At 54.6% G+C, this 25,882-nt stretch overlaps 8 protein-coding genes across 8 annotated transcripts; 4 read left to right on the top strand and 4 right to left on the bottom strand.

Moving 5' to 3' along the window:
* Positions 1-173: 173 nt before the first annotated feature.
* Positions 174-1,216, bottom strand: GMORB2_0663 (depolymerase; the record flags this gene model as incomplete). The annotated part of the gene is made up of 2 exons (XM_035462648.1): positions 174-295; positions 370-1,216. 2 exons carry the CDS (start codon positions 1,214-1,216, stop codon positions 174-176), a joined length of 969 nt encoding a protein of 322 aa, XP_035325578.1.
* Positions 1,217-2,048: 832 nt separating this feature from the next.
* GMORB2_0662 (uncharacterized protein) lies at positions 2,049-2,321 on the top strand (the record flags this gene model as incomplete). The annotated part of the gene is made up of 2 exons (XM_035462647.1): positions 2,049-2,183; positions 2,316-2,321. 2 exons carry the CDS (start codon positions 2,049-2,051, stop codon positions 2,319-2,321), a joined length of 141 nt encoding a protein of 46 aa, XP_035325577.1.
* A 10-nt stretch (positions 2,322-2,331) lies between these two features.
* On the top strand, positions 2,332-3,657 carry GMORB2_0661 (Glycosyl hydrolase family 71; the record flags this gene model as incomplete). Its single annotated transcript, XM_035462646.1, has 1 exon — positions 2,332-3,657. One exon carries the CDS (start codon positions 2,332-2,334, stop codon positions 3,655-3,657), a length of 1,326 nt encoding a protein of 441 aa, XP_035325576.1.
* Positions 3,658-5,005: 1,348 nt separating this feature from the next.
* On the bottom strand, positions 5,006-5,920 carry GMORB2_0660 (Peptidoglycan/xylan/chitin deacetylase, PgdA/CDA1 family; the record flags this gene model as incomplete). Its single annotated transcript, XM_035462645.1, has 2 exons — positions 5,006-5,260; positions 5,384-5,920. The coding sequence occupies 2 exons, from the start codon at positions 5,918-5,920 to the stop codon at positions 5,006-5,008; spliced, it is 792 nt and encodes a 263-aa protein (XP_035325575.1).
* Positions 5,921-12,009: 6,089 nt separating this feature from the next.
* GMORB2_0659 (Pfam:DUF803) lies at positions 12,010-14,117 on the top strand (the record flags this gene model as incomplete). Its single annotated transcript, XM_035462644.1, has 2 exons — positions 12,010-12,765; positions 12,825-14,117. 2 exons carry the CDS (start codon positions 12,010-12,012, stop codon positions 14,115-14,117), a joined length of 2,049 nt encoding a protein of 682 aa, XP_035325574.1.
* Positions 14,118-14,985: 868 nt separating this feature from the next.
* GMORB2_0658 (STIP1-like proteiny and U-box containing protein 1) lies at positions 14,986-16,170 on the top strand (the record flags this gene model as incomplete). The annotated part of the gene is made up of 3 exons (XM_035462643.1): positions 14,986-15,086; positions 15,278-15,809; positions 16,036-16,170. The coding sequence occupies 3 exons, from the start codon at positions 14,986-14,988 to the stop codon at positions 16,168-16,170; spliced, it is 768 nt and encodes a 255-aa protein (XP_035325573.1).
* A 2,153-nt stretch (positions 16,171-18,323) lies between these two features.
* Positions 18,324-20,428, bottom strand: GMORB2_0657 (Cytochrome P450; the record flags this gene model as incomplete). The annotated part of the gene is made up of 6 exons (XM_035462642.1): positions 18,324-18,712; positions 19,094-19,115; positions 19,209-19,582; positions 19,667-19,780; positions 19,867-20,167; positions 20,252-20,428. The coding sequence occupies 6 exons, from the start codon at positions 20,426-20,428 to the stop codon at positions 18,324-18,326; spliced, it is 1,377 nt and encodes a 458-aa protein (XP_035325572.1).
* Positions 20,429-24,418: 3,990 nt separating this feature from the next.
* On the bottom strand, positions 24,419-25,423 carry GMORB2_0656 (Acetyl esterase/lipase; the record flags this gene model as incomplete). Its single annotated transcript, XM_035462641.1, has 1 exon — positions 24,419-25,423. The coding sequence occupies one exon, from the start codon at positions 25,421-25,423 to the stop codon at positions 24,419-24,421; it is 1,005 nt and encodes a 334-aa protein (XP_035325571.1).
* Positions 25,424-25,882: the final 459 nt, after the last annotated feature.

The following is a 25,882-nucleotide window of genomic DNA, read 5'->3' as shown; positions in this document are numbered from 1 at the left end:
TCCAGGCATCGACGGCCGCTATAACAATCTGTAGATATTCCACTAGCATCCGTCCGCTATTGATATCCGCTAGAACATCTCCCGCCCCCCCCCCCCACCATCCATGTCTGTTTCGTCATCTCATCTCGTTCCATCGTTTCATCCATCAACCATCAACCATCCCTCTGATCTATTCAACTCGGACGCGTGAAATTCCTGAAAAACTCAGCAATCAACTCACTGGCCTCCAGATACGTCGGACCGTCACCAGCCGCAACCTGGGAGAAGTTGGGCTCGGTCGAAGCCCAGCAATGCTCTGGTGGACGAGACAGGCACAGTCAGCAACAGCATGCGTGGGCGGGGCGGGAAGGGGATCAGACGACGACTCACTCTGGTCATCGGTCCTGTAGTGCTGCACGGCGCCCTCATGACCTTGGCATGACCAGCTCAGACGTCGCACATGTCCATCAAACAGGTCTGACTCGGTCTCGTGTTCGCAGAGGTTCCTGCCCGCCCAGCGAGACGCCCACTGCGGAATAGATGGCAGACGACCACCGCTACCAGGTCCCCCATCATACGGGACCTCCTCGTCCGCACCGCCGTGGATCTCCAGCACGGGCGTGGGGACCCGCGCAGGACGGCAGTCGCGGTAGCTGTCGTCGTTGTCCGTGTAGAACGACCCCGAGGCGGGCGCGAAGGCGGCAAACTCTCGACCGACCCTTTCGCTGCACGCAATCGTGTCGACGAACCCCCCGCCGATAGACATGCCGGTCGCGTAGATGCGAGCGCTGTCGACGCAGTATTCGCGCCTGAGATCGGACAGCAGGTCGAGGACAAAGTCCAGGTCCTGGGTCGTGGTGGCGTCCGAGTAGTTGGCCCCGGCCCAAGCTCCGCCCAGCCCGTCCGGGTATACGGTTATCGTGTCGGGCGTGAAGCGTGCCGAGCTCAGACGCGTGTCCGCCTCGAAGAAGAGCCCTATGCTGCTGGAGCCGTGGAAGCCCAGGATGGCAGGATAGGCCCTGTCCTCTTCGTACGTCGACGGTAGGTGTACGCTGTATCGGCGGGTGGTGCCGCCGGATGAGATGGCGTGGTAGTGCGGCAGGCCGTCGAAGTAGTGCTTCTTGCCGCAACCGGAAGCATCGCCGCCGGTGTATGGCTCCGCCGCCGCCGCCGCTGCTGCTGCTGCTGCTGTCGCGACGACGGCGAGGACCGAGAGTATTGGGGCTCTATGATGCATCATGTCGTGATGCAAGATGGTCGAGCAAGATCCATGCCGATGATGAAGAATCTGTCCAACGATGAAGGACGAGAGGCGACGAGAAAGAGGGAGTCGATCAAGGGGCCCATCGCAATACCACGAGATCAGGCGGTTCCTGCGCCTCGAGTCTATGAGAGGTCATCTGGCATTGCCAGCATAGCACATCTTCTCCCAACAGGGCAAGTCAAATCATGTCTGCCTTGTCCAGCCTTGGCAATCTATCCTGCTATCCTCTCCCCCCCCCCCTCTTCTCTCCTTTCTACTGATACTCATCAATCACTTCTCGTATCTCTTTGTCACAGGTACCATGTACGAAATCGGGAGTGACGATGATAAGGGCAAGCCCCTCATGAACCGGACCGGACAACTGAAAAAAAAAAAAAAGTCCTGTCCAGGCACCGGTCATCATCAGGCCCCGATACATCCTTGCATTTTTCTTACATGGCTCCATGTTCCTGCAAGGTGCATCTCACCTTGTGGGCCCTTCATCAATCAACGCTCCGTATTATTCAAGCGTTCGGGTTAATATGCAGTCAGCCGGCGTCATCTGCGAAGCCTGTAGGATCAGACCAGACAAGAATGAAATGAGCAATCCCACAGATTACCATTCCTGGCAGATGTAAGCGTACTAATTATAACAAGGTGCACACCGACATATATCATACATACATATACATACATACATACATGCATACATATATATATATATATATGTATAGCCTCGACTACCGTCTCCAGGATAAATCAGGCATCATTCACTTTCTCGCTTCATACCGACCGACATCTCGCAAGGCAAAACATCTCAAGAGCAATGATCTCCAATTGTCTGCTGCGTGCTTCGGCCGTAGTGGCTGGCCTCGTGGTCTCGACCACGGCTGCCGCCGTCCTCAACGTCAAAGTTGACAGCAGTGTTAATACCGTGGAGGTTGCCGACAGCGGTAACCTCGTCTTTGCCCACTTCNCCCCCCCCCCCCCCCCCCCCCCCGCACGCACGCACCCCGGGAAAAAAATAAGAAGAAAGAAAGAAAGACGGAGAGGAGAAGAGACCTGACATGACATCGAACATATCGCTCACAAGATCTAACGCACATCAGATGGGCATCGTCGGTGGACGCACCAGCGCAGCCGACTACGATGCCGACATGAAGCTTGCCAAGTCGGCGGGAATCGACGCCTTCGCTCTGAACATCGGCACGGACGACGGGACGGACACGCAGCTGGGCTACGCGTACGAGTCGGCGGCCAACAACGACATGAAGGTCTTCATCTCGTTCGACTTCACGCTGTTCGACCCGGCCTCGTCGGCGAGCACGGTAGGGTCGATGATTGCCACGTACGGGTCCCAGGCCTCGCAGCTGCTGTACGACGGCAAGGTGGTGGCATCGTCCTTCAACGGCGACGGGCTGGACGTCTCGGCCCTGCGCTCGGCAGCGGGTGACATCGTCTGGCTGCCCAACTTCCACCCGCAATACGGGACGGACATGACCGTCGTGGACGGGGCGCTGAACTGGATGGCGTGGCCGAACGACGGCAACAACAAGGCCCCCCAGCCGGGCGGCACGTCGCTGTCTGTCGAGGACGGCGACGCCATCTACCGGTCCGCCCTGGGGCCGGACAGGACGTACGTGGCGCCCGTGTCGCCGTGGTTCTTCACGCACTACGGCGCCGAGGTGGACTACAGCAAGAACTTCATGTTCCCGTCCGACACGCTCTGGTTCGACCGGTGGTCGCACATCGTCGAGTCGCAGCCGCAGCCGCCCATGGTGGAGGTGATCAGCTGGAACGACTACGGCGAGAGCCACTACGTCGGCCGCCTGGACAGCCCGCACGGCGACGACGGCAACTCCAAGTGGGCCTACGGCCGTCCGCACTCGGGCTTCCTGGACATGGCGCGGCCGTTCATCGCCGCCTACCGCGCCGGCTCGTCCGACGTATCCGCCCACATCACGGACGACTCCCTGGTCTACTGGTTCCGCACCACGCTCAAGGACGTCGACTGCGACTCGACCGACACCACCATGGCCGACGGCAACAACTCGACGGGCAACTACTTCCACGGCCGGCCCAACGGATGGGACACGGCCCAGGACAAGGTCTACGTCGTCACCCTGCTCACCGCCCCGGCCACCCTGTCCATGACGTCCGGCGACAGGACCGACACGGTCGACGTCCCCGCCGGCGCCGCCATCTCCTCGGTCGACATGGCCCCCGGAACCGTCCACCTGACCCTGTCGCGCGACGGGGCGAACATCTTCGACGCCGACGCCGGTGCCCAGGTCGTCGACTCCTGCCCCTGCGGCATCTACAACTTCAACCCTTACGTCGGCACCCTGCCTGCCGGCGACGCAGATGAGCTCCTTCCGGAGGGATATTCCCAGATCATGAATGGTCTCAACGTCGATAGCTGCGGGCCCTACTAGATCGGTTAATTACCCATCATGGTAATGATATATCGCCTTTGCAAATCAAGACATGATTTTTTTAACAAAATCAAAATGGAGATTTTGATATCCTGTGCTCGTCTGAAATCATTACTATATACTATTACAACAAGCACGGGTATAATCTGCATTATATATGTGTATATATGTATATATCATAACCACCTCATATAAGTACCTTGTATATATTTCAGCACGATTGACCCATTTGTTTCTTCCCACCCTCAGACGTTGCAAAGAAAAAGAAAAAAAACAAGGTTATTAGGGACAAGTGTAATTTAATCTGTACATGGACGGGAACGTGGAATTAAGGAAATTTACGTTATTGCCGATTCCGATGCGGCTTTCATGATGATTTTCTTTTCCTCCCTTCCTTCCAACAACCTTTTTTTTTTCTCTAACCTTTATCAATCAGCTTACAACATCCGGGAATTGATAAAAGTAACTGATTTTCTTCTTTTTTTTGTCTCGTCTTGTTTCTCCGTTCCCATATAGACTAGTTAAGAAGTTTACATACGGGAGGCAAAGTAATTTCAACAAGAAAGGAATGCGGACAAGCTCCGTCCATGACGAAAAAAAAAAACCAAATACGTGATAGCTATGTGTATTTGTTTTATCAACATGCAGTTCTACCGCATCTAGATAAGTACTTGTGTGCCACTGTTGCTCCGTGATATAATGATGGGGGGTAGATAGCATTAGAGGGACTATGAAGAGAGAGAGAGAGAGAGAGATACTTGGGAGCGCAGTTTCGGCCATGCCACTCAGGTGTAAAACGGCGAGGCGCATGTCGGCTTTCAGCCATCGTGTTCATGCGGCATTGTCAACTTCGTAAAAAGACATCTCGGATTTTTTTCAGAAATGTGTGACGGTCTCTCGGAAAGGAAAATTGAAGTGAACAGCCGACTTTCTTTTTTTAATGAAAAAAAAATGGACAGTCTCCTTGTTTCTTTGTATAGACTTCGCATAAGACAGAATCCACCGAGCGGTCCCGGAAGACCACAGTCCTGGACTGTCCATCATCTTCAGTCGGTAAATGAACCGTAGAAGCTGTCCGAGTGGTCGGAGGGGAAAAAAAAAAGTTTTATTCTCAAACAACCTTCCCTCCTTCCCTCCCCTACCCCGAGGCTCCCCGGAGCTTGACGTGCCCGGCTCGCTGGCAAGAGTTTCACAATCTGCGGGAGGGTTCTTCTCTTCGTCCGGGCTGCCCGACTCCGTAGTCGGTTCCTATTCATGCGATCTGCTGGCTACATTCATGGTCAAGGTCAGCGTCTGTCCCGGTTCAAGGAGGGGGGAGGGAGGTGGGAGGCGTTTCTCTCTTTTCTGATCAGACATACGATGCAGGGCGGTACCAGTTCTCCCGAGGGTCACCGAGGCATTCTCCAACCGTGACCAATCTGTACCCATTCTCCTTGGCCACGTCAATCATATACCCGACCAGCTCCTTGACGGTACCCTCGTGGATGTCATGCGACAGGGCGATGTATGACGCCTGCTGGTGGCTCTGGACCTGGTCGGCGAAAACCTTCTTGGAAGCCGGAATGTTCTTCTCCCAGTCTAGCGTGTCAAGGCTCCAGGTAATCTTGAGTTCGGAAGATCAGCCAAGGCATTCTGCAGATTGCAGCGTTGGAAGAAAAAGAAAAAAGAAAAGATTGCTAGGCCAGAGATGCGAGAGTACAGCGATGCGGCGCAGGAGTATACATACCACGTGGTAGCCAAGCTCGTTGAGAAGACCGAGGCAGGCGTCGTTGCAGTTACCGTAAGGCGGGCGGAAGTAGGTGGGCAGGACGCCGATGACCTGGGCAAATGCAGCCTCGTTCTTGACGATCTCGTCTCGGCGTACATCTGGCAGGACGCTGTCCAAGTCCTTGTGACTGTACGAGTGGCTGGCGACGTGGTGGCCTGCGGCGTACATGCGTCTGACATTGTCCGGCCTGCCAGAAGACTCGTCCAGCATGTCACCCGTGTTCATGGCGTTGAGGAAGAAGGTGGCCTTGACCTCTTTGGTGGTGAGTATGTCCAGGATCGTCCCGGTGTAGGGGCCGGGTCCGTCGTCGAATGTGAGGGCGATCATGTTAGGCTCCTTACAGTTCTCAATGACCTGGCCATACGGCACCGTTCCGGGGTGCGACCTGGTTTCCCTCTTGACCGGAGTGGTCGATCCAGGAGCTGCCAACGCAGGCAAGGCAAACATGCAGGCAGCCAGGGCGACCAGCATCTTGTTCGGGATGGCAAAAGACATGACGGGCGGAGCTGGATCTCTTGGGGCAGGATAAAGAGGTCAGGGGCAAGAGGGGGGGGGGCGGGTAGGGGGAGGGGAAAAAATCCGACAGATATAAGAGAACGAGGGGAAGAATAATGAACGAAAGACTTGGATAACGAGGGTGATGGGATGGTAGATGATCCGTCGACATGGGGAGCAACGCACTACTTATTATATCTCAAGCCTCCCTCCCCGCAGCCACATGTCCCTGAACACGACACGGCTCTCTATCGTATCGAGGAATTCCTCGCTCGTCGCGGCACGGCTGCCACACCGACATAGCGTGGATTTCCTCGGGTGCAAGAGGATACGGCTGCAGGGCCGGGCTGGCGTTGGACCGAGACAGGTCCCAGCTCGAGGTCGATCAGTTCGATCGCGCTGCATGCAAGGGAACACATGCTTGCTTAGATGCAGCCGCGGCCGACCCCTGCTCAACCTTGAATTCTGAACCTTGAAGGCACAGGTATGAAGGCCATCATAGCAGTCCGTTGCAAACTTAATAGCTAGCGGGCACGTATCCCGTCAGTCTGACCATATCCGCCGGGTTCTTTTGGAGGCTTGCTGTTCATCGCCTCTGACCATTAGCCCAGGAAGAAGACATTAACCGAAGGCAGCTCTGGCACTCGTAGGAGGCTGCATCCAAGGATCTCACCGGATGGAACATGGCGTTAGCACTGGAATTGGTAAAACATGTGGCGGCGCGCGAGTGCGACACCTCCGAAAATCCGGTTCTGAGAGATCGCTCTTTTTCTTTTTTTTTTTTTTTTTTTTTTTTTTTGCAAATCAAAGTCAATAACGACCTCGCTTTCAATCTCTCAGCAGGATGGAATTCGATGCCGTCAATTGCGCGTCTGAGCCTCAGACCCAACACGACCTACCTGAGCAAGATACAAGATATCGGGCGCATCCCGGCAAACCCTCTTCGTGCCGTCAGTGCGTACCGTACCGTACTCGTGTGTACTGAAAAGGGGCAGGTTTTTGCAGCGCGCGCATGCATGCACTTGCTCTCCTCCGTCTCGGCTGAATAACGCGTGCTTGGTGGTGATTACCTTGTGGGCTGACGACGGAGTCGTGTACTTTGAATGCTCGATCTTTATCCGCCCGATGTACGAGTAAGTAGGATCATGGGCCTGACACCTGTGACTCGATAAGTCTTGGCCGACGAGCCTGGCGCGTTCTCGATAGCCGAGTTTTGCATCTCGTAATATCGGCCAGAACAGGACATGTCGTGTGCACGAGGGCGAGGAGCCTCTGAGGTCCCCAGATCGAGGTCCCCAGAGCGTAGCGCCATCTCATCTGTCTCTCCGCAATATCACTGAAATCTTGGGGGGGGGGGGGAGGAGGGGAACCGCATATTAGCTGGATGTGCCCGAATCTCAAGGTACGCAGGAACCCGCTCAGGAGTACAGGTTGGCGCGGTAGGGTGAGACAGAGTCTCTCGTCTGTTGTGTTCAGTCACATATCGGGAGAGACAGAGGGAGATGATGCAAGACATGCGAGACAGCAGCTTACGAGTGCCCGTGCTGGCTGATAGACTGGACAGCATTCGTCGGCGAGGTTGAGCGCCTGCTCATGCGGGATCCAGGGGCTCGCAAGTCAGCATGGCTTCGAAAATGCAATAGTTTCTCGGCCCATTACTAGCATCTTCACTATCTGCAGTCTCGGCGCAAGATGGTGTCCATGTCATCCGGAATCTCGCTGGTCCTAGGCGGAGAACGAGAGGCTGCGGATCCTCGACGGCTAGGCGTCGCCGACGTGGAAACCCAGCACTACCGGGATGCCAGCCTGGCTTCTCGTCCCAGCATGCACGATCCGAGATGTAGGGAACAGCATAGCCAAGGGGAGGCGGTGGCATCAAGCCGACAATGTTGATGATTACTTGGAGGGGTTTCGGTTTACGGAGACCGAGAAGGCGAGTTGGAAATGCTGGTAAGCGAGAGAAGTTACGCGTAAGCAGGCAAAACAAAAAAAACAAAAAAAGCCCTGTCTCTAGTGTCTCTAGTTAGAATTCGGAAAGGAAGGACCCCTGTAAATTCAGCTGGGCTCCTTCCCAGTTTGAGGCAAATGCCGCTACCCAGTGCCAGCTAGCACTAGCACCATATAAGTACAGCAGTGAGGAATCTTGGTCAATGGCGTAACGGCTGAACTGGCAACTTGGAAAAAAGAGTGGTAAGTCTTGAGGGTAAGTTTACGCTTGGTTAAGATTATATTGAATATCGAATAAAGCTCTGTATATATTGATGGTGACAATATACATATGTCGTCTTGACCAATTATATCATAGAAAGACTACTCATGGCTTAGCTAAGCGGGACTCGACCATGAAACCNTCTCGAGAGAAGTCTTGTAGGAGGGCAGAACTTGAGGAGGAGAGGTGGCATTCTCTGATACCAAAGGGACTGGTTACGGCGAAGGCAGCCCTCTAGGTGATGACTGACGTTCAAGGACGAAGGCATCGGTAGCGAACAGGATCAGATAGCCTCAGTAGTCCTTTGCAGTCGATGATGAATGCCATGAGCTAGACAACAAGCTTCTCGATTAGAATCGTATCCCAGTCGATGCACGAGCACTGCATGGTCGTCAAACTACAGGCCACCAGCCCCTGGCGAAGCCGCCGACAGAAGCCATTCGGCGCACGGCTTCGGCGCATCATCACTGCTTCGACGCCTGCCGTGTAGGATCGATCCGCCTCTTCTCCCACCGTCCTCCATGTCGAATCCGTCCTCCTTTCATCTCGACATCGGCATTCGACAGAGCAGAACGATGCAGCTCAAGACCTCCAGATGGCTCCAAGCCGACTTCTCCCTCTACCGCTCAGCTTGATAGGTGCTTGGTAGATGCGCCGAAAGGCTTCCACAGATTACAGGGGCCATAGCTTGGTCGCCAACGCGCGTGCTTACCCTACATGCATGTGCCGGTTTCTATTTCTTGTGTCTCATCACCTCATCAGGCCGTGCACCCGGTCACCTGATAGCTCTCCAGGTGAACGCGATAATTTATTATTCAGTAATGACACTGGTATAATACTCGCGGCCGGCACCGTCGCACGTACGTGTATTGAGGTTACAATCGACCAGGAAAGTCGAAGGTGACGCATGTTCGCTCCAGCATTTGCGCCCATCTGAACAGCGTCGTATTCACGGTTAAACGTGGGGGCTGTCTAACTCTAAATATCGGATACCTGCATCGCAGATGACAGCTAGGAGAGAGTCTGCACGCTTCCGCTAACGTGGGGTGACGAGAGAGATCCTCACAAGGCAGGCTGCATGGGAGGCAAGTCGACGCCGATGACCCAGATGTGATTCTTGTCAGAACGTGAGGTCAGGCACGTGTCACACGCAGGGTGGGTGCGTCGCCGCCCGCACTTTCGCGTCGGCGTGTTCGTCGGCATAGCCTAGCACCCGGACTCCCCTCCCTGTGCCCACGTCGAGGACGTTTTCCGCCCTCCGCTACCTCAGCGCGTGGCGGTGTGAGGCCGAGCTCTGCTATCGAAGGTGAGGAGGAGGTCTGCCGGCCGTACGAGGAACGACGCACAGGCCGTTATCGGACCTGCATTGTAACACCTACGCACTCTGCCTGCCCTGCAACCCTCCCCGTCGCCGTCTGGTAGGGCGTCGTCTTGTCGAATCGAGCGATGGCGTCAGCAATTGATTCAGACGCCCGGCGTTGAGTGCATGCGCGACTCACTCCCGGCTCTGCAGGCATGGTACGTTCTGCATATCCTCACGGCGGTGGTCGAGATCCGAGCCCGTCACGCCGGTATGCATGCCGCCAACTGGGGTTTACGGTGACGGGAGAGGCAGGAGTGAAGAAGAGCCGAAGCAGATGTACGAGCATGCATGCATGCACGTCGGCGGCAGCGAAGACTTGGAGAGGGGTCGACGAGAGTTGAGAGGGCAGAGATTGCGCCCACCGCCGAGGCCGTGCACCGAGAGCTCCTGGAAGGCCTTTGCGGCTGTGTACGGGGGCCACGCATGCATGCATACCCGGTCGATTTGCGTCTCCGATCCTTGCTTTGGGAAAGGATCAGTCACATACCCGGCCCTTGGCAGACAGGTGACTCTGACGAAGGTAGTAGAGCTGACCGGCATTACGAAACTCATATATCATGGCCTCCCCCCGGTACCGAGTGGTGAGATGCGACGTACGGGTACGAAGCAGGTATCCATCCATGTATGTGTTATATATATGCACGTGGCCGTCGACCGCCATGTGCTGCGTCGCATTGCTCGCGTCTGAATCCTTGCCCCCGGAGACTCAATCTGCGTTCTTAGGCGACAACGACTGGAAAGCTGGACGAAGGCGCACCCTGCAGGAATCTCATCGACGCGTCGCCGCAGTCAGACCGCAGTCTCGGCGGCACGATACTGCATGGGCCATCTGATGGCCCGAGAGCATCCCGTGCTCTTGAACCAGCCCGATAGACGGACCCGACTTGGGAAGATATCACGGGCCAAGGTCCGTCCATCGGAGAGTCAGATGGCGTCGGCTTGATAGAACACGGCCTGACTCACTGTACCCGTCCGATGTACGTCTGAACGATTCCATCTTCGGGCGCACGGCATCTCGGATGACGACGCTCGGGACGATGACAAGCCCAGCCTGGCCGACCTCAACGGGGGAATGACGTTGGCGGATGCGAGCCGGTCATGCTGTGCGTTGCGTCGCTGTACGCATGGCTACTGGCGGGGAAGCTTCCGTACGGTTGAACGGGGTCGAGTCCCGATGAGGACGGTTGACGGATTGACGGATCATCCGGTGGAGGATACGATTTGGGGGGGGGGAGGAGGAGAAGAGGATGACGAGGACAGTCACGTGTAACTCAGTGGATGGCGGCAGTGCCGGGTAGATCGTCTCTATCTCAGTTGAGTTAGTCGGCTCGCGGACATTTCATGCAGCCCGTAGCCGCAGCCTACTAGGTCTGTAGCGGTATGGTGGACGCTGCATGCTGTTTAGACGATGCATGTGTCTTGATCAGGACATGGAGCGGGTGATGATCGTTCTACTCAAATCCGTTACGCCGTCCAACTGATCAGGGCACCTGCTGTGCTATTATCGGCTGTGCTCTCTCGGCTGTGCTGCCATCGACATGGACACGGACCGAGTACAGATTAATGTTGAGACAGGAGATCGCCCACAGGGTCGTCGGTTGCCCTGGCGGCAACGGACTCGGGCCAAGCCACGCCCTGAGCGGTAAAGCTTAGCATCAGGCGTCAGAGTCCAGTGCTACGGAGGAGATGCTCTGTGCCATGGGTGGTCCAGCAGAGAGATGCATGCAAGATGTGGGCTGAGCTGATAATAATAGCAATCATAACAGGAACTTTATTTACCTCGTACCGGCGTGCTCGTAGCCTCTATGTGACGGGGGGGGGGGGGGGGGGAGAACGAAGCGGATTGTGCTCCGTACCTGTACTCCGCACTCGGTACCATTCCTCACCACGGCACCTGTACCGGTAACCTGGTGCTGATAGCCGTACCGGTGGTACTGCAGCGCAGCAGCCGACTGGGCGCAGCAGAACACTGACTGGCCTTGACCTTCAGGCTTCTAGGCACCGGCTCATCAGGCGCATTTCGCACTAAACTGCAGCTGCCAGAGCAACGAGCGTCGGTGGGACGGAATGCAGGGGACCCTCCAGCTTTTTGCCTCCCCGGGTCCTTGTAGGAGACGCTGGAGTGACGGGGTCGAGTACGAGTACACGTTTCCACCGAATCTCCTCTGATCCTCTTGAAGAAGCCAACCGCGCATGCTCTCCCCCTTGAACCCCTCTTCTCTGTCTCTTCTCCCCTGAACCACCCCCTCAACAGATTACAGATCACAGCACGGGAAGGGGGAAAAAAAGACGAAGACCATTTTAAACTGTCTCACAGCTCTGTCCGGATACATCTCCACTTCAGGCTCCTTCCCGAAACCTCGATATACCGACAACGACACACATGGACGAATACCGATACAACGATACGTATTAGCACCTGACTGCCGGTCGGAGACAGAAAGGGAGAGGGAAGGGAAAAAAAAAAAAAGAGAGAAAGAGGAACCCCTCTACAGCGACACAAACTCTACCCCCAAGATGGAGATGGAGCATATGCTCCTCTCCCGCAACGGCGTCTCTGTCGGAGGAGGGGACGATCGCCCATCCTTCTACAAGGCCGTCGGCATCGGCCTGGCCATCGGGTCGGGCTGCTTCATCGGCGTGTCGTTCGTCATGAAGAAGGTCGGGCTGCTGCGCGCCAACGAAAAGTACAACGAGGTGGCCGGCGAGGGGTACGGCTACCTGCGCAACGGCTACTGGTGGGGGGGCATGACGCTCATGATCCTGGGCGAGATATGCAACTTTGTCGCCTACGCCTTCACCGACGCCATCCTCGTCACGCCCCTCGGCGCCCTGTCGGTCGTCATCACCACCGTCCTGTCGGCCATCTTCCTCAAGGAGCGGCTCAGCATGGTCGGCAAGGTCTCGTGCTTCCTCTGCATCGTCGGCTCCGTCATCATCGTCATGAATGCGCCCGAGTCGTCGGCGGTGAAGGACATACAGGAGATGCAGAAGTACGTCATCACGCCCGGCTTCCTGACATACTCGGGCGTCATCATCGTCGGGTCCGGCGTCGCCGCCTTCTGGGCGGGTCCCAGGTGGGGGAACCGCAACATGCTCGTCTACATCTCCATCTGCAGCTGGGTCGGCGGGCTCAGCGTCGTCGCGACGCAGGGCCTGGGTTCCGCCATCATCGCCTGGATCGGCGGCGAGCCTCAGTACAAGCAGTGGTTCCTCTGGGTGCTGTTCGTCTTCGTCATCGCCACCCTCCTCACCGAGATCATCTTCCTCAACGTCCGTGCACCCTCACCTCTTCCGTCCCGTCCGGACCGCAAATGCTGACCGTTCCGCAGAAAGCCCTCAACATCTTCAACGCCGCCCTCGTCACGCCCACCTACTACGTCTACTTCACGAGCACGACGATCATCACGTCGGCCGTGCTGTTCCAGGGCTTCAAGGGGACAACCTCGCAGATCGTCACCATGGTCCTCGGCTTCCTCACCATCTGCTCGGGCGTCGTGCTGCTCCAGCTGTCCAAGGCGGCCAAGGACGTGCCCGACGCCGCCGTCTTCCAGGGCGACCTGGACCAGATCCAGACGATAGCGGAGCAGGAGCAGCCGGAGTCGGAGCCCAAGGCCGACGCGATCCGCGGCGCGGCCGGCCTGGTCCGGCGCTTCTCGCGCGCCCGCCTCAGGATGGAGGAGGACGAGCTGCGCCGCCTGCACGAGGAGAAGAAGATGATGGAGACGATGCAGGCCATCGACGAGCACGGGCACCCGATCGAGCCCGAGTACGAGTGGGACGGGCTCAGACGGCGACGGACGACGACCTTTAGCAGCGCGCGCCGACCCCCGACGGCCGCCAGCGCCACCCTGTCCAACCGGTCGCTGGCGTCGCCCCTGCCGCCGCTGACGTCGATGACGCCGAGCATCCGCAGCCCGCGGAGCCCCCACCCGCCGCTGGGGATGTCTCGCTTCCCGGACGACTACGATCACGAAGGGTCTGAGCGGGGGCACCGTCAGCATCACGACGACGACCGCAGCATCTTCTCCAGCATAACGGGCAGCTTCATCCGCCACGGCAGCCGCGGCCGCTCCCGCACGGCCACCACCATGCCCCCCTACGACGAAGAGGACGGGCCGGACGGCGGCGGGGTGGACAAGGGCGACGCCGACGCGGCGGTCTACCTAGAAGAGATGTCCCACCAGCGCCCGCACCCGACGTCCTACGGCCACGGCCACGGCCACGTCCACGGCCACGGCGGCTACGGATACGCCCCCGCCTACCAGCGCGAGATACCGGCCCCCCTCTACGACCAGGACACGTCATACCGAGGCGGCAGCTTCAACCCCGCCCGCGCAGCACGCACGAGGTCGCGCTCCAACGTCAGCAGATCCAGCCTGTCGCCGCCCACGCCCCCGCCGCACATGGCCCAACGGAATTTCTCTTTCAACAAGGTCTTCCGGAGGGCTCATGACCCGCCTACCGAGGAGGAGCGTGCCGGCCTGGTGATTGACGACGGTGGCGATGGAGGAGCCGTGTCGGATCAGGATCAGGATCAGGATCAAGATGGGCTGAATGATGATGGTAGAAGAGGAGGAGGAGGAGGAGGAGGAGGAGGAGGCGGTCATGTGGCTTTTGTATAAAGCTCGTCTTCTTCCTCTACTCCTTCCTTTTCTTCCTTCGTCTCCTTTTTTTGCATCTTTATCTGCATTAAGCGGCTTTTTTTCTTCTTTTCTTCTTGTATACCTGCGATCTGCGACATCGGCGTTGGTGGAATCTGGGAATAGAAAACGGCCGGTTCTTTATCCCTCTCTTTTCTCCTCCTTTTTCTCTTTCTTTTTTTTTTTTTCGCGCAGTAACATGAGGATTCTTGTCGGATTGACGGAACGGGGGAATTGTCATGACAATATTGGTATATATATATATATATATATTTATGTATTTAGCACTGTACTGCGTCCACGATTATGTAACGGACACGGGGGCTTTCGAAGAGCAATTTGAGTATATAGCTGGAAGATTTCTCGAGTATTTCCCCAGATGGCATTAGGGTGATTTGATGTGCAGTAGTAGTACTACTACTATTACTACTGCTCTACTAGTAAATTCATGGACAGAATTACGTCGTCGTCGATGGAACTCGGCGCTCGGAAAGGTCAGTGGGGCAGCAGTCGGACAAGCAAGTTACCCGTACACATTGCATATTCTCTCGTGCTTGATAAAACAATCCCCTCCCCCGCGCTCCGCGCCACAGCTAAAATACCTGTACAGATTACATGTAGCTGCATATCCCACTCTACATCCTTTATTATTCTGTCTGTCCCGTCCCCTTGCTACCCCTACCATCCCGGAGAGTCCGGAGAGAACCGACGGTGACGAGGACGAGGACGAGGACGAGGACGAGGACGACGACGACGACGGTCCGGGAAACTTTTTGTCGGACGACCGCAAGCGAGAGAAAAGGAGAAGAAGAAGAAGAAGAAGAAGAAGAAAAAGAAGAAGAAAAGTACCATGGGTGACGACAAGTCCAAGGCCCTCAAACTCAAGGAGGAAGGCAACCGGCACTTTTCGAAAAAGGACTACGTTGCCGCCGAGAGCTGCTACTCCCAGGCGTGAGTTTTTTTTTTTTTTTTTTGTCTCTTTTCTTTCTTTTCTTCTCTTTTTCCATTTTTCTCGTCTCTTTAATTCTTCACTCGTATCTCTACGCCTTCTTCTTTTTTGCCCCTTTGATTCTTCCATATGAAAGGTAGTAAGTAACCTTGGTTGACCGATATCGTATGTCATGCGCGGGAGACAACAACAGTCTAGTCGTCGACCCGAGCCTGACATCCCTGTACACCAACCGCGCCATGTGCCGCTTCAACCAGGGCAACTACGAGGGCGCGGTGACGGACTGCGACGTGTGCATCGGCCTGGACGACCGGTCCATAAAGGCCCACTACTTCAAGTCCAAGTCGCTCCAGGCGCTGGGGGCCGACCTCGACGCGGCCTGCCACCACGCCCAGAGGGCGTACGAGGCCTGCCGCGCTGTCGACGACAAGAGCCTCGACATGACCATGGCCCAGCTCCTGCGGTGCCGGCACGAGAGGTGGCAGCGCAGGGAGGCGGCCCGCCGCCGAGAGGCCCAGGACCTGGAGCGAGAGGTGCTCGACCTCCTGGCCGCCCAGACCCGCCGGGACGCCGACGAGGCCGAGTCCGACCTCGACAGGGCTGCCATCGCCGACGAGGGCGAGCAGAAGGCCCGGGCTATGCAGGCCATCTTCGAGCGCGCTCGCCAGGATGCCGACCGCAAGAGGGATGTGCCCGACTGGTTGGTCGACGACATCTCCTTTAACGTCATGGTCGACCCCGTCGTTGTGAGCTTCCCCCATCTCTCTTCCCTCTACTCTCTACTCTTCTCTCTTTCTCTCTCTCTCTCTCCCTCTCTCTCCATCTCTCCCTCTCCCTCTCCATATATATATATATATGATATGTCTGTTGTCTTGTGGAAGTCATCATCATCCTGACACTGACATTTGACAGACGCACACCGGTCGGTCGTACGAGCGCGCATCTATCCAGGCCGCCATCAACAACAACGCCGTCGACCCTGTCACACGCGAACCCCTCGCCAAGGGGGAACTCATCCCCAACGTTGTTCTCAAGCAGGCCTGTGAATGGTTCCTCGAGAACAACGGTTGGGCATATGACTGGTAACTTTTCCGTCTCTCCCACCACACACATACCTTTTTTTATTTTTTATTTTTTTACAATTGTGTAAAATTTTTTTATTTTTATTTCATTTCTATTTTCATTTTTTGGTTCTACTATCTCGTGGTAAGCGCAGCATCCAAGCGCTTTGGGTATGTTTCTTCTTCTTCTTCTTCTTCTCCCTCCACAAGCAATATGCATTCTTTTGGCACATTTTATCTTTCTGTTTTCTTTTTTTTTCGGCGGTAGACGACGAACAGTGGGGACGTTGTAAAACAACTCTTTTGGTAAGACACGGGAAGAAAGAACGATACGACATCTAGATATCTAGAGGCTCGGCGTATGACTTTGTGACTTTGTGACTCGGAACAACTGTCGTTTGAAGAATTTTGGCCTGACCAGCTTGGAGTCGACACCCACATTGATCCGGCACCGCCTACCCATCGTATATATATATAAATATATATATATACATCTTCCACCGAGAGAGTTACACCGAGAGAATGTGATGAGGGAAGGGGGGAAGAAGAAGAGAAGAAAACAGACAATAAAGGTTCTTGGCCAAAACCCGAAAAGCAAAAAATGAGAAAGAAAAGACTGGTTTCGCCCGGGATTGAACCGGGGACCTTCTCGGAAGAACAAAGCCTGCTAAAGACGAATTGTTAACGAGATGCCATGACCAACTAGACCACGAAACCAAGCTTGTGATGGTGCCGCACGACAACAACCATACAAGCCGTATGTTCCCAAGCGGCCCGGTGGCCTCCAGAACAACTGGGATGACACCCGGGGATCCCACGATGGGCCAACGAGACAACTTTTGGGACGGTCACCCCTGTGCGGCCTCGGCTCGGTGTGGTTGTGCGTGCCATCCTCCCCCTCCCCCGGCTCCCGTCTTGGCATCGGGTGTTGGACGGCATCCCGTTGTCTCTTGGTGCTGTTCTGACCATCTCTTTACCAGGAAATATTACGGCGCATCTGTCGTACGTAGCGGCCGGGCACGATCGCAAAAAGGCAGCACGTCAAGTATATGTATCATGCAGTGAGGGGTGACGAAGTTTGAAACCTTGACTGTCACCTTTCTTGTTGTTGTTGTTGTTGCTCTCTTCTCTTTCAACCAACTGTTTACTCAGATCTAGTCTCAATCACGAGTATAAGATGATACTGGCAGCTCTACCCCCCGTAGACCGGTTGACGATAACGGACCTGGTCATGATCATGATCACGACGCTGCTCCGTCTCCATCCGACCCTTCTGCCGGCCCTGCCTGCCGCCACCGGCCGGTTCAGTGCCCATCTCTCCAGCTGGTATCAGCCTGCCGTCTTCCATCTTCACTTCCGTCATGCTTGTCTTCTCGCCGATCAGGTCGCGGCTCATCGCTCCGAGGCGCGGGAAGGACTATCGCCTAAAAACCCTAACCCTAAAACCTGAGCAGGGGCAGGGTGGATTGACGCATTTCTACTCGGCTATCACTCTCTTGGGGGTTTTGATCAGTGGAGGCTATCGCGTTTTCTCAGCTCGTGTTGGCCATGTTGGCCATCTTTCCCTTTTTTCTTATTCTTCACCTAGGCAGGTCTCATATTTTGTAGAGGCGTCTTGGGGACATGTACGTTTTGTGGCCTCGGTTGTGAAGGAATGATGGGCGCCAATGGTTGACTCGTGTTTTATTTTTTATTTTTTACTAGGCACAGATCTGGGTCACATAATGCCATGAATGATGGGGAAAGAAAAAAAGAAGAAAGAAAATATAACAAAAGAGTCGAAGTGTATTGAGAGAGAAAGAAGAAGTATATAAAAAAAACGAAAAACGAAAAAAAAAAAAAAAAAAAGAAAAAAAAAAAGAAAACTCCGAATTACACGGTGTCTGCGTGTACCTGTGCATGTGCCCGTCTGTACACGTGTGTATGCCTGCATATGTTCCTCCACGTGTGTGTCTGTCTAATATCTGCGATCTGTACCTGCACCTGCCTGTGTTTTCATGCTCAACAACGTGGCGGTTCTGTAGAATGACAACAAAAAGTCCATGAAACGCCATCTTGAAATATAAAAAGAAAGGGGGGGAAAAACTGCCGGGTTAGGGGGGTAAAGTGAGAGAGAGAAAGAAAAAAAGAGAAAGCATAGAAAAAGAGGGTGGGAAAGAGAAAGAAGAGACAGACAGATCAAATTTCCGTCATCTGCAACTTAACCCTGTCCTTGGGCTTGAGAGTGAAACTCGGACTCTCCATCTCCAGCTCACCGACGTGCGTCGTGGCAAGCCTGTACTTGGACACGAGCTCGACAATCATGAGCTTCATCTCCATGTACGTCAGGGCCTTCCCGATGCAGACGCGCGGGCCATTGTGGAAGGTGGCGAAGGAGTAGGCTCCCCCGGCATCACCCGTCAGACGATCCGGGTTCCACCTGTCCGGGTCGAAGACGGCGGCGTCGGGGCCCCAGATCTCGGGCTTCAGGTTGACCATTGCGGGTACCAGGTTGAATCGCGTGCCCTTGGGGATGGCGACGCCGTCAATCATGAGATCGCAGGTTGATTCTCGGGGGATCCATTGGACTTTTTTTTTTTTTTAAAAAAAAAAAACAGTCAGTATATTCTCATCCTCCTTCTTGTGAATCTTTCGAATCGAGGGATGTAGAGATAACAAAGAGGCAGAGAGGGAGAAGAAGGGAGGGAGGAAATACCAGGACAGTAGAATCGCAAAGCCTCGCGCATGAAATTGTCGAGATAGCGAAGGCTATCGATTTCACCCCATGAGAGGTCCTTGAGGGAGGAGATCTCCCTGCGCAGACGATCTTGGATGTCGGTACGACGAGCGATGAAGTCAAGGGTCCATAACATGGTGCACGCAGTAGTGTCATGGCCTGTGTGTGTGTGGGTGTGTGTGTGAACAGATGTCACCTTTATGATTTCATTCTTGTCTTGTGTGCAACTCACCGAGGATCATGAAATTGAGGACCTGAAGATTAACATCATGTTAGTATATAAAACGACGTAAGATGAAGAAGAGGAAAACAAGAAAAGGAGAAAAGATAAAGAAGGGAGAACTCACATGCTCAACAACCTCGCCATCGTTCCAGAGACCGTCATTCTCCACCATGGCCTGCAGGAGAGCGGCATCATGCTCACCGGGACGACTCTTAGACCGCTCCCAGGCGCTTCGCCTCTCGCGGACGTGGCCGAGGATGAAATCGCGCGCGGCGGCGCACTTGGAGGCGAACTCGCTCAGGGCTTCCATGGGTAGCCAGGACCGGAAGGGCATGTAGGCCACCATCAGGCGGGTGACGTGGCCTCGGACGGTGGGACGCATGGTTGTGGTGAAGATGTCGTAGAGAGGGGAGTCGCCTGATCCGAGGTGGTTCAGGTCTGTGCCCATGGTCTTGATGCCGGCAATATCCAGTGTTGCCTTCCAGATTTCGGATTCAACTTTTTGTTTTGTTTTCCCCCTCGTCAGCTCAGCTAAAAAAAAAAAAAAAAAAAAAAAAAAAAAAAAAAAAAGAGCAAGCTCACTATCGACGGGGTCACCGGGGGTCATCCGCTTGGCGGCAAGCATGGTGGCCATCTGCTCGACCTTGGCGCGTACCCGAGGCTCGCACGCCTTCATTCTCTGAGGAGAGAAGAGTTCTGTAGTTTTTGTGATTAGAGAACACAATTCGTCAGCCGCGTCCCCTCCCCTCCACCGGTGGTCGGTAAGATCGGATCGTGCTCACTGTTCAGGGCGGTCCTTCGGAGTCGATGAATGTTCCCGTGAGACCATGGGAGGCCCTCCCCGATGACGATGATGGCACCGGTACGCGACTCGCTCGGCTTGACGAAGCATTCGGACTTTGTCTGCAGGATCTCGCGGTAGGCGGAGATGGTGTTGGGCACGAGGACCTCTGCGTTGGCCACCTTGAGGATGCGGATAAAGGGGCTGTCTGGGTAGCGGGAGCTGAAGTCGCGGTAGAAGTAGGGGATCCACGGTTTTGAAAAGAGGTTCTTTGCCTGGCCTAAGATCCAATGGTGGTTTTCCTGCGGTATGTCAGAGGGATGGTGCAGGTAGCAAGGCGAAACGAAGGAGGGGAGGAGGGGGGATGGTGAGAGGGAGAGTCGAACCGTTGGGGTCGGCAGGTGCCGTAGAGGAGAAGTGTAGAAAGGATAGATGTAGATGGAGTAGAGAGCCTTGACGGCATGGTAGACGATGAAGATTGCAGTCAGGACCAAGAGATTCTGAAGGGTGAGGACAGCGATGAAGTCTCCCGGGAGAGCGACATGGTGAGATGAAGGAGCCATGGTTTCTATGTCTGCCGTGTATGAGAGAGCAGTAGCAAGCGATGGAGGATATGAATGCGTCCCGAGGTTCCGACGATCCGGGCTCTCCCCTGTCAGGCCGTGTAAGATGAAGGCCAGAACGGGAAACAGGAGATTGAAGAGATGGTGTGTACTGTTGGTTCGTCTACAGGCAGGCCGCTGCAGATGACGGTGTGGTAATAGTTGGTAGTCTGTAGCTGCTGCCAGACTCATAAGGCAGCTTCCCCTCTTATATATCTAAGAATGTGAAAGATGGGAAGGGAAAGAAGAGGAAAGAAAAAGAAAGAAGGTGGCAGCTGATGAAAACTCAGACTGAAACTGAAAATTTGGAAGCAGAATCAGGTACAATGAGCACAGCTGAAAAAGAAAAAAAAGAATAAATAAAACAAGAAAATAAGAAATGCTGGTGAATGTCGTCGGGATTGGTGGGGAGTTTGGTTTTGGCCAACGCAACACGGCAAACAAGATGATGAGACGATAGAGAAGGGAGAGTCAACTTGGGCAGAATGTCAGTGCAAGGGGGGGGGGGGTGTGCGAGCAACAAGAGGATAAAGGAAGCTGGGAATGGGCTCGAGCGGAGGAGGATACGTCATTATATCACCATTAGTATAATATCATAATATCATGATATCTAGTAGTAGTCATAGCCGTATAACCGCCAGGTCCTTGACCGTCAAGACGTCTAGACATTGCTCTGTACTGGTACTCTGCAACGCTTGAGTAGGGGTGATAATAACAGTTGATATTCGTGACAGATTAACAAGAGAAGAAGAAAAGGTGCCCACTTTCCCTTATCGACGAATACCATCTCTCCGAGCACATGTCGGTGCTTCTTGTAGATCATGGGAAAGAAGAAGAGAAAGAGGGCAGCCAGTCGGAGTAAAGAGAAGTATGAGAGTGAAAGAGACGCATGTAAGGGCAGTCTATCTCGACGATAGTGGTATTACTGCTATTGGTAAGTAATTAATTCATGTATCGATACGGAGTAAATATGGTATTATAAACTTGATAAATACTATCGGTAAGATATCCACAGTTAACCAGCACTAGCAGTCACGGGAGGGATGGAGAGAGGATGGAGACGTATCATGCCATCATGGCGTTTTTATACATCTCACCAATCATCGTCACAGAGTCGCATTTCATCGTCCGAGTCAATTACATTAGTACGTGGGCTGGATAGATTGAATTCTATCGACAGTTTCTTCCGATATCCTCCTCCTCTGTCTCGGTCCTGGACTCGGTCTAGGTTAGTCTATAATATCTAATATCTGTCTACGGATAAGAGTATCATGATTCCGACAAAGGAACATTGTGTCAGTCGGTCTGTCGGTCGTTCTTTCCTTTTTTTTCTCTCTCTCTCTTTGTTTTTCCCCACCCTCTCCTTCCTTTTTTTCCCCCTTCTCTCCTTCCTTCTCTCTCTCTCTCAACCTCAAAGAAAGGAAAGAGAAAAAAAATCTAGAGAGTCAGTCATATTGTGCTTTGTGGGTCCGGTCTACAAAACCCTCCATTCATCTTCACCTCTCCATCATCATAACCCTTGACATTCTCTCTCCTCACAAATCATCCTTCCGGTCATGTCTGCCAGATAGACAGACAGATACACCCCCCCCCATCATCGACTCTTGACCCCGGTCTCTGGCTTTATTCCCTCTTCCATTGGACCCTACAACAACATACGAGTATACTCTGTATATACCGCATCGTCTGATCTCTCTCTCTCTCTCTCTCGCTCTCTCCCTCAAGAACAACACAGCCAGTCCCGACCATCACACAAGCGCCGTACGCCGTACAATATCACACTTCCCGCCAGTCATTCTCCACATATATCCGAGTGTGGTAATAGTCGTACACCATCACCTCTGTCTCATGCTGCCCTCTGGCCCTCTCGTTGTATTACATCCCCTCGCGCCCACCCCCATGTCCCTGGTGGGCCGTGGTGGAGACCCTCTTGGCGGACCGCGCCTCGACTCGGTCACCGGGCTGGAGAGCATTATTTTTTTATTCTCGTCGCCATCATCACGAGACGCCTCCTGTAGAGCCAAGTTGACATGTGAAGGAGGAGGTTATTGCCATGGCGGTCCTTGGCCCTTTGACGAAGCCGCTAACAGCTCTGCTCATACGAATCAGCTCTGTGCACTGCGCACCGTCACCCACCCGCCTAGATCGAGGTGAAGAACAACCCCGCCATGTCTCAACTAGTATTATGGTCTCGGCGCCGACACCTGCAAATTCATATCAACACGCGGGCGAAGAAATGTGCGAGTGAGACGGACGGCAACACACGCGCGCGACGGCGAGACTCCTGCCCGGTGTAGCGGTTCCTTCTCTGCCTCTATACAATACAAGATGCCACCACTGAGTTGAGACTTGGAAGAGTAATACAACCACCTCGAACCGTTTCCCGGCAGTATGGTACCCTGACACCAGTACCGCGGTCACACCGGCATGCTGCAGCGATGCAGAGAAAATTGACTCTCTGACAAGCAAGTAGGAAAAAGAAAGGAAAAGAGAACATCTCAGTATCGTTTGTCGATGCGTATTATCACTCGCACGTACCCTGCATCTTCTGCAGCAGCTGTTTTTCCTCTTAGTCCAGCGCAGGGGTTTGCCTGGTCCGGCCCACGTTGACCTGCTATGAATATTATTATTACCTACCCTCCGCAGTCTCTGCTTCTATTTCTTTATTTCTCATGTTTCGGTGGCACCTTTCCAGGTCAACAGGCCAATCCTGTGGGCCGACGAGACGAGACACGAAGCTATCATATTTCCAACGACGACAGACGCGGAGCTGTCATATTTCCAACTTGAAGAAGATGTCGATGATGCAGGCCCTGTCACGAGCATCAAGTCCGTTTTCCCCCCTCCCATTTTCAGCCGAGCTGGGGGGGGGGAGGGTTAGAATACTCTCTGACCACCCTCTACGACCATCTCTCCCCGAGGAAAAAGAAACGAGAAGAAGAGAAGATGGGGAGAAAAAGAAATGTTGAGCAACCCTTGCATCGCCATCCTTATTCCAACCAGTGGAGGGGGGGGGGGCAATGCTGAATAATACGGTAATCCTCCGTGTGTCTGTACCTCCAGGACCCATGCACTCCGTAATATCAGTCCACGGACCAGGGATCACGGACAGAAGGGCGAAGGTCAGGGATAGACAGTTTCTCTTACTCCATAAAGTCTCTTGCGGTGTAACAGTGACTCCCGTGAGATCTGCAGTCGTCTCATTGGATAGCGATCGGTAAGATCTCCGGGCAAATCATTGCATTGTATTCCATGATTATCGTCATAGTGGGGTTGGGCAGCATCCATCCAGCCCTAGCTCCAGCCAGCTCCAGCCAACTCCAGCCAACTCCAGTAGCCGGTCCCAGAGGGTCCCAGACTGAACAAAAGCAAGTCACGGCATGATGAATACATAAAAGCTAGTACTGAGACATGAAGGATAAGCAAGCGTATATATCGAGAACAAGGGAGGAAGAAAAGGGACAAGAAAAAAAAAGAGAAGAAAAAAATAGAAGCAGAAAAGTGATGTTAGAAATAACAATGATAATACAACATAATGGTAAAATAATAACTAGATTAAAATAAATTACAATAAATTATAAGAGAGAGAGAAACGAGGAAGAAAAGCAGGATGAAGAAAAGGAACAGACGAGAGAAGTGGCCGAGATGGACGGTATGCTAACCGCCAGCCCAAGACCTTCTCACTTCGGGCATCTATCCAAAACGAGTCAAGTCGATATAAGGCCCGACGTATCACACCATGACTCAACCTCCCCCCTGGTCTCTGGGTCTCGTCGATCAACGGCGCAACCCTCTATTTTTTTCTCCTTTCCTTCTTTTTCTCTTCTCCTTCCCCACCCATGCCTCTCTCCCTTCTGCATGCGAGGGAAGGATGACGTCCTGGTGGGGTTGAGACTGCAAGTGACCCTGGCCTGTCTTGAGATCCAGTCGGGGTGGGGGGGGGGGGAGTGCTCAGGATGTGCATGTATGCGTCATCGGAGTAGCCCCCCTTTCAAGCCACTGGGCCATCCTAGACGTCGCCAGACGGCTCTCATGCAGACAAGGCGACAGCGACGGCCAAGAGTGCACCATCCCCTCGCCCTCCAGGAGCTCTATCTCTCCGCAGCCCTGGTCGGCGGCCAGACGTACCAGCCTCCTGGCCTGGCAGGCGAGCATGTCCATCTCGGCGACGAGGACGAGCATGCGCGGCAGACACGCCAGGTCACCATATACAGGGCTGACGGCCGGGTCGCGCAGGTCCCCGACGTCGGGACACAGCATCCTGACCACCTCCCTCAGTCCGGGCAGGGCGTGGAGCGGATCGGCGACGGCGACGGCGACGGCCCCGGCCCCGGCCCCGGCCCCAGCCCCGGCCCCAGCAGCCGGGTCGTCCGAGCCGGAATCAGGTTCGTCCAGGGAGAGATCGACCATGGGCGTGATGAGGACGATGCCGTCCACCTTCCCGCCGCCGCGCTGCGCCAGGCCGAGGGCCAGGTTCCCGCCGGCCGAGTCCCCCACGATGTACAGCGGGACGCCCTCCCGCGCCGCAGTGGCGGCCATGTCGTCGTGCAGGGGCCGCAGGACGTCGTACATGTAGGCCATGTCGTGCTCCGGCCCGAGCGGCAGCACGGGCACCGTGACGGTGGCGTCGAGCCGCGACGCCAGCGCGCCCGCCAGGTCCCACTGGCCGCGGTGCATGGACAGCACGAGCGGCCCGCCGTGCAGGTACAGGATCCGCATGCGGTGCGCGCGCTCCGACTTGGCCGACAGGTCGTACACGGCGTGCAGCCCGTCGGATATGCTGCCGTCCTCCACGACGAGGGCGGCCCGCAGATGAGCGGGCGGCTGCTGGCTGGCCGCGGTGCCGGATGCGCGGTCCTCCGCGATGCGCCGTCGTAGGGCTGCGGCGGATCGGAACGAGCCCTTTTCGAACAGCCAGGTGTACCATGGTACCACGTAGGCTAGGAAGCTGTGCATCCTCTCTCCCTCTCTCTCTCAATCTCTTTTTTTTTCTACTATCTTCCCTCGTCTCGATTTCGTCTTGGTTTGATGTTCTTGTCTGGTGATGACATTCAGGGTTGAAGCATGTGGATGATCAGATAGAGTTCACCAGGATGACTCTTACCCATGTGCGTGCTCTCTCCCCCCCCCTCCCCCCGCGCGTCGTGAGACGCCTGGTGCATGATGGAGGGTTCGAGCGTCTGCAATGCCCTTTGGTGTAGATTTAATGCGTGGGACTTTGGTCTTGTATGGGATGTGATGCACTTGGTGCCTCAGGTTAGGGGTTGATGTAGGGTAGGCAGTGCAAGTGTGCCTGCTCAACTGTAATATATATTATAGGTGATGAATTGTTCTACAGATCGGATTTCTGTATCTCTTGTCCTTCTTCTTCTCCTTCTCTTGTAATAGTCTCATTCGTTCCATTAAAAAAATTTC

This window comes from Geosmithia morbida (genome assembly GCF_012550715.1).
Source record: "Geosmithia morbida isolate 1262 chromosome Unknown scaffold_0, whole genome shotgun sequence".
Classification (NCBI taxonomy): Eukaryota; Fungi; Ascomycota; class Sordariomycetes; order Hypocreales; family Bionectriaceae; genus Geosmithia; species Geosmithia morbida.
Note: the sequence above shows the minus strand (reverse complement) of the source record. Positions and strands in the feature narration are given on the sequence as shown.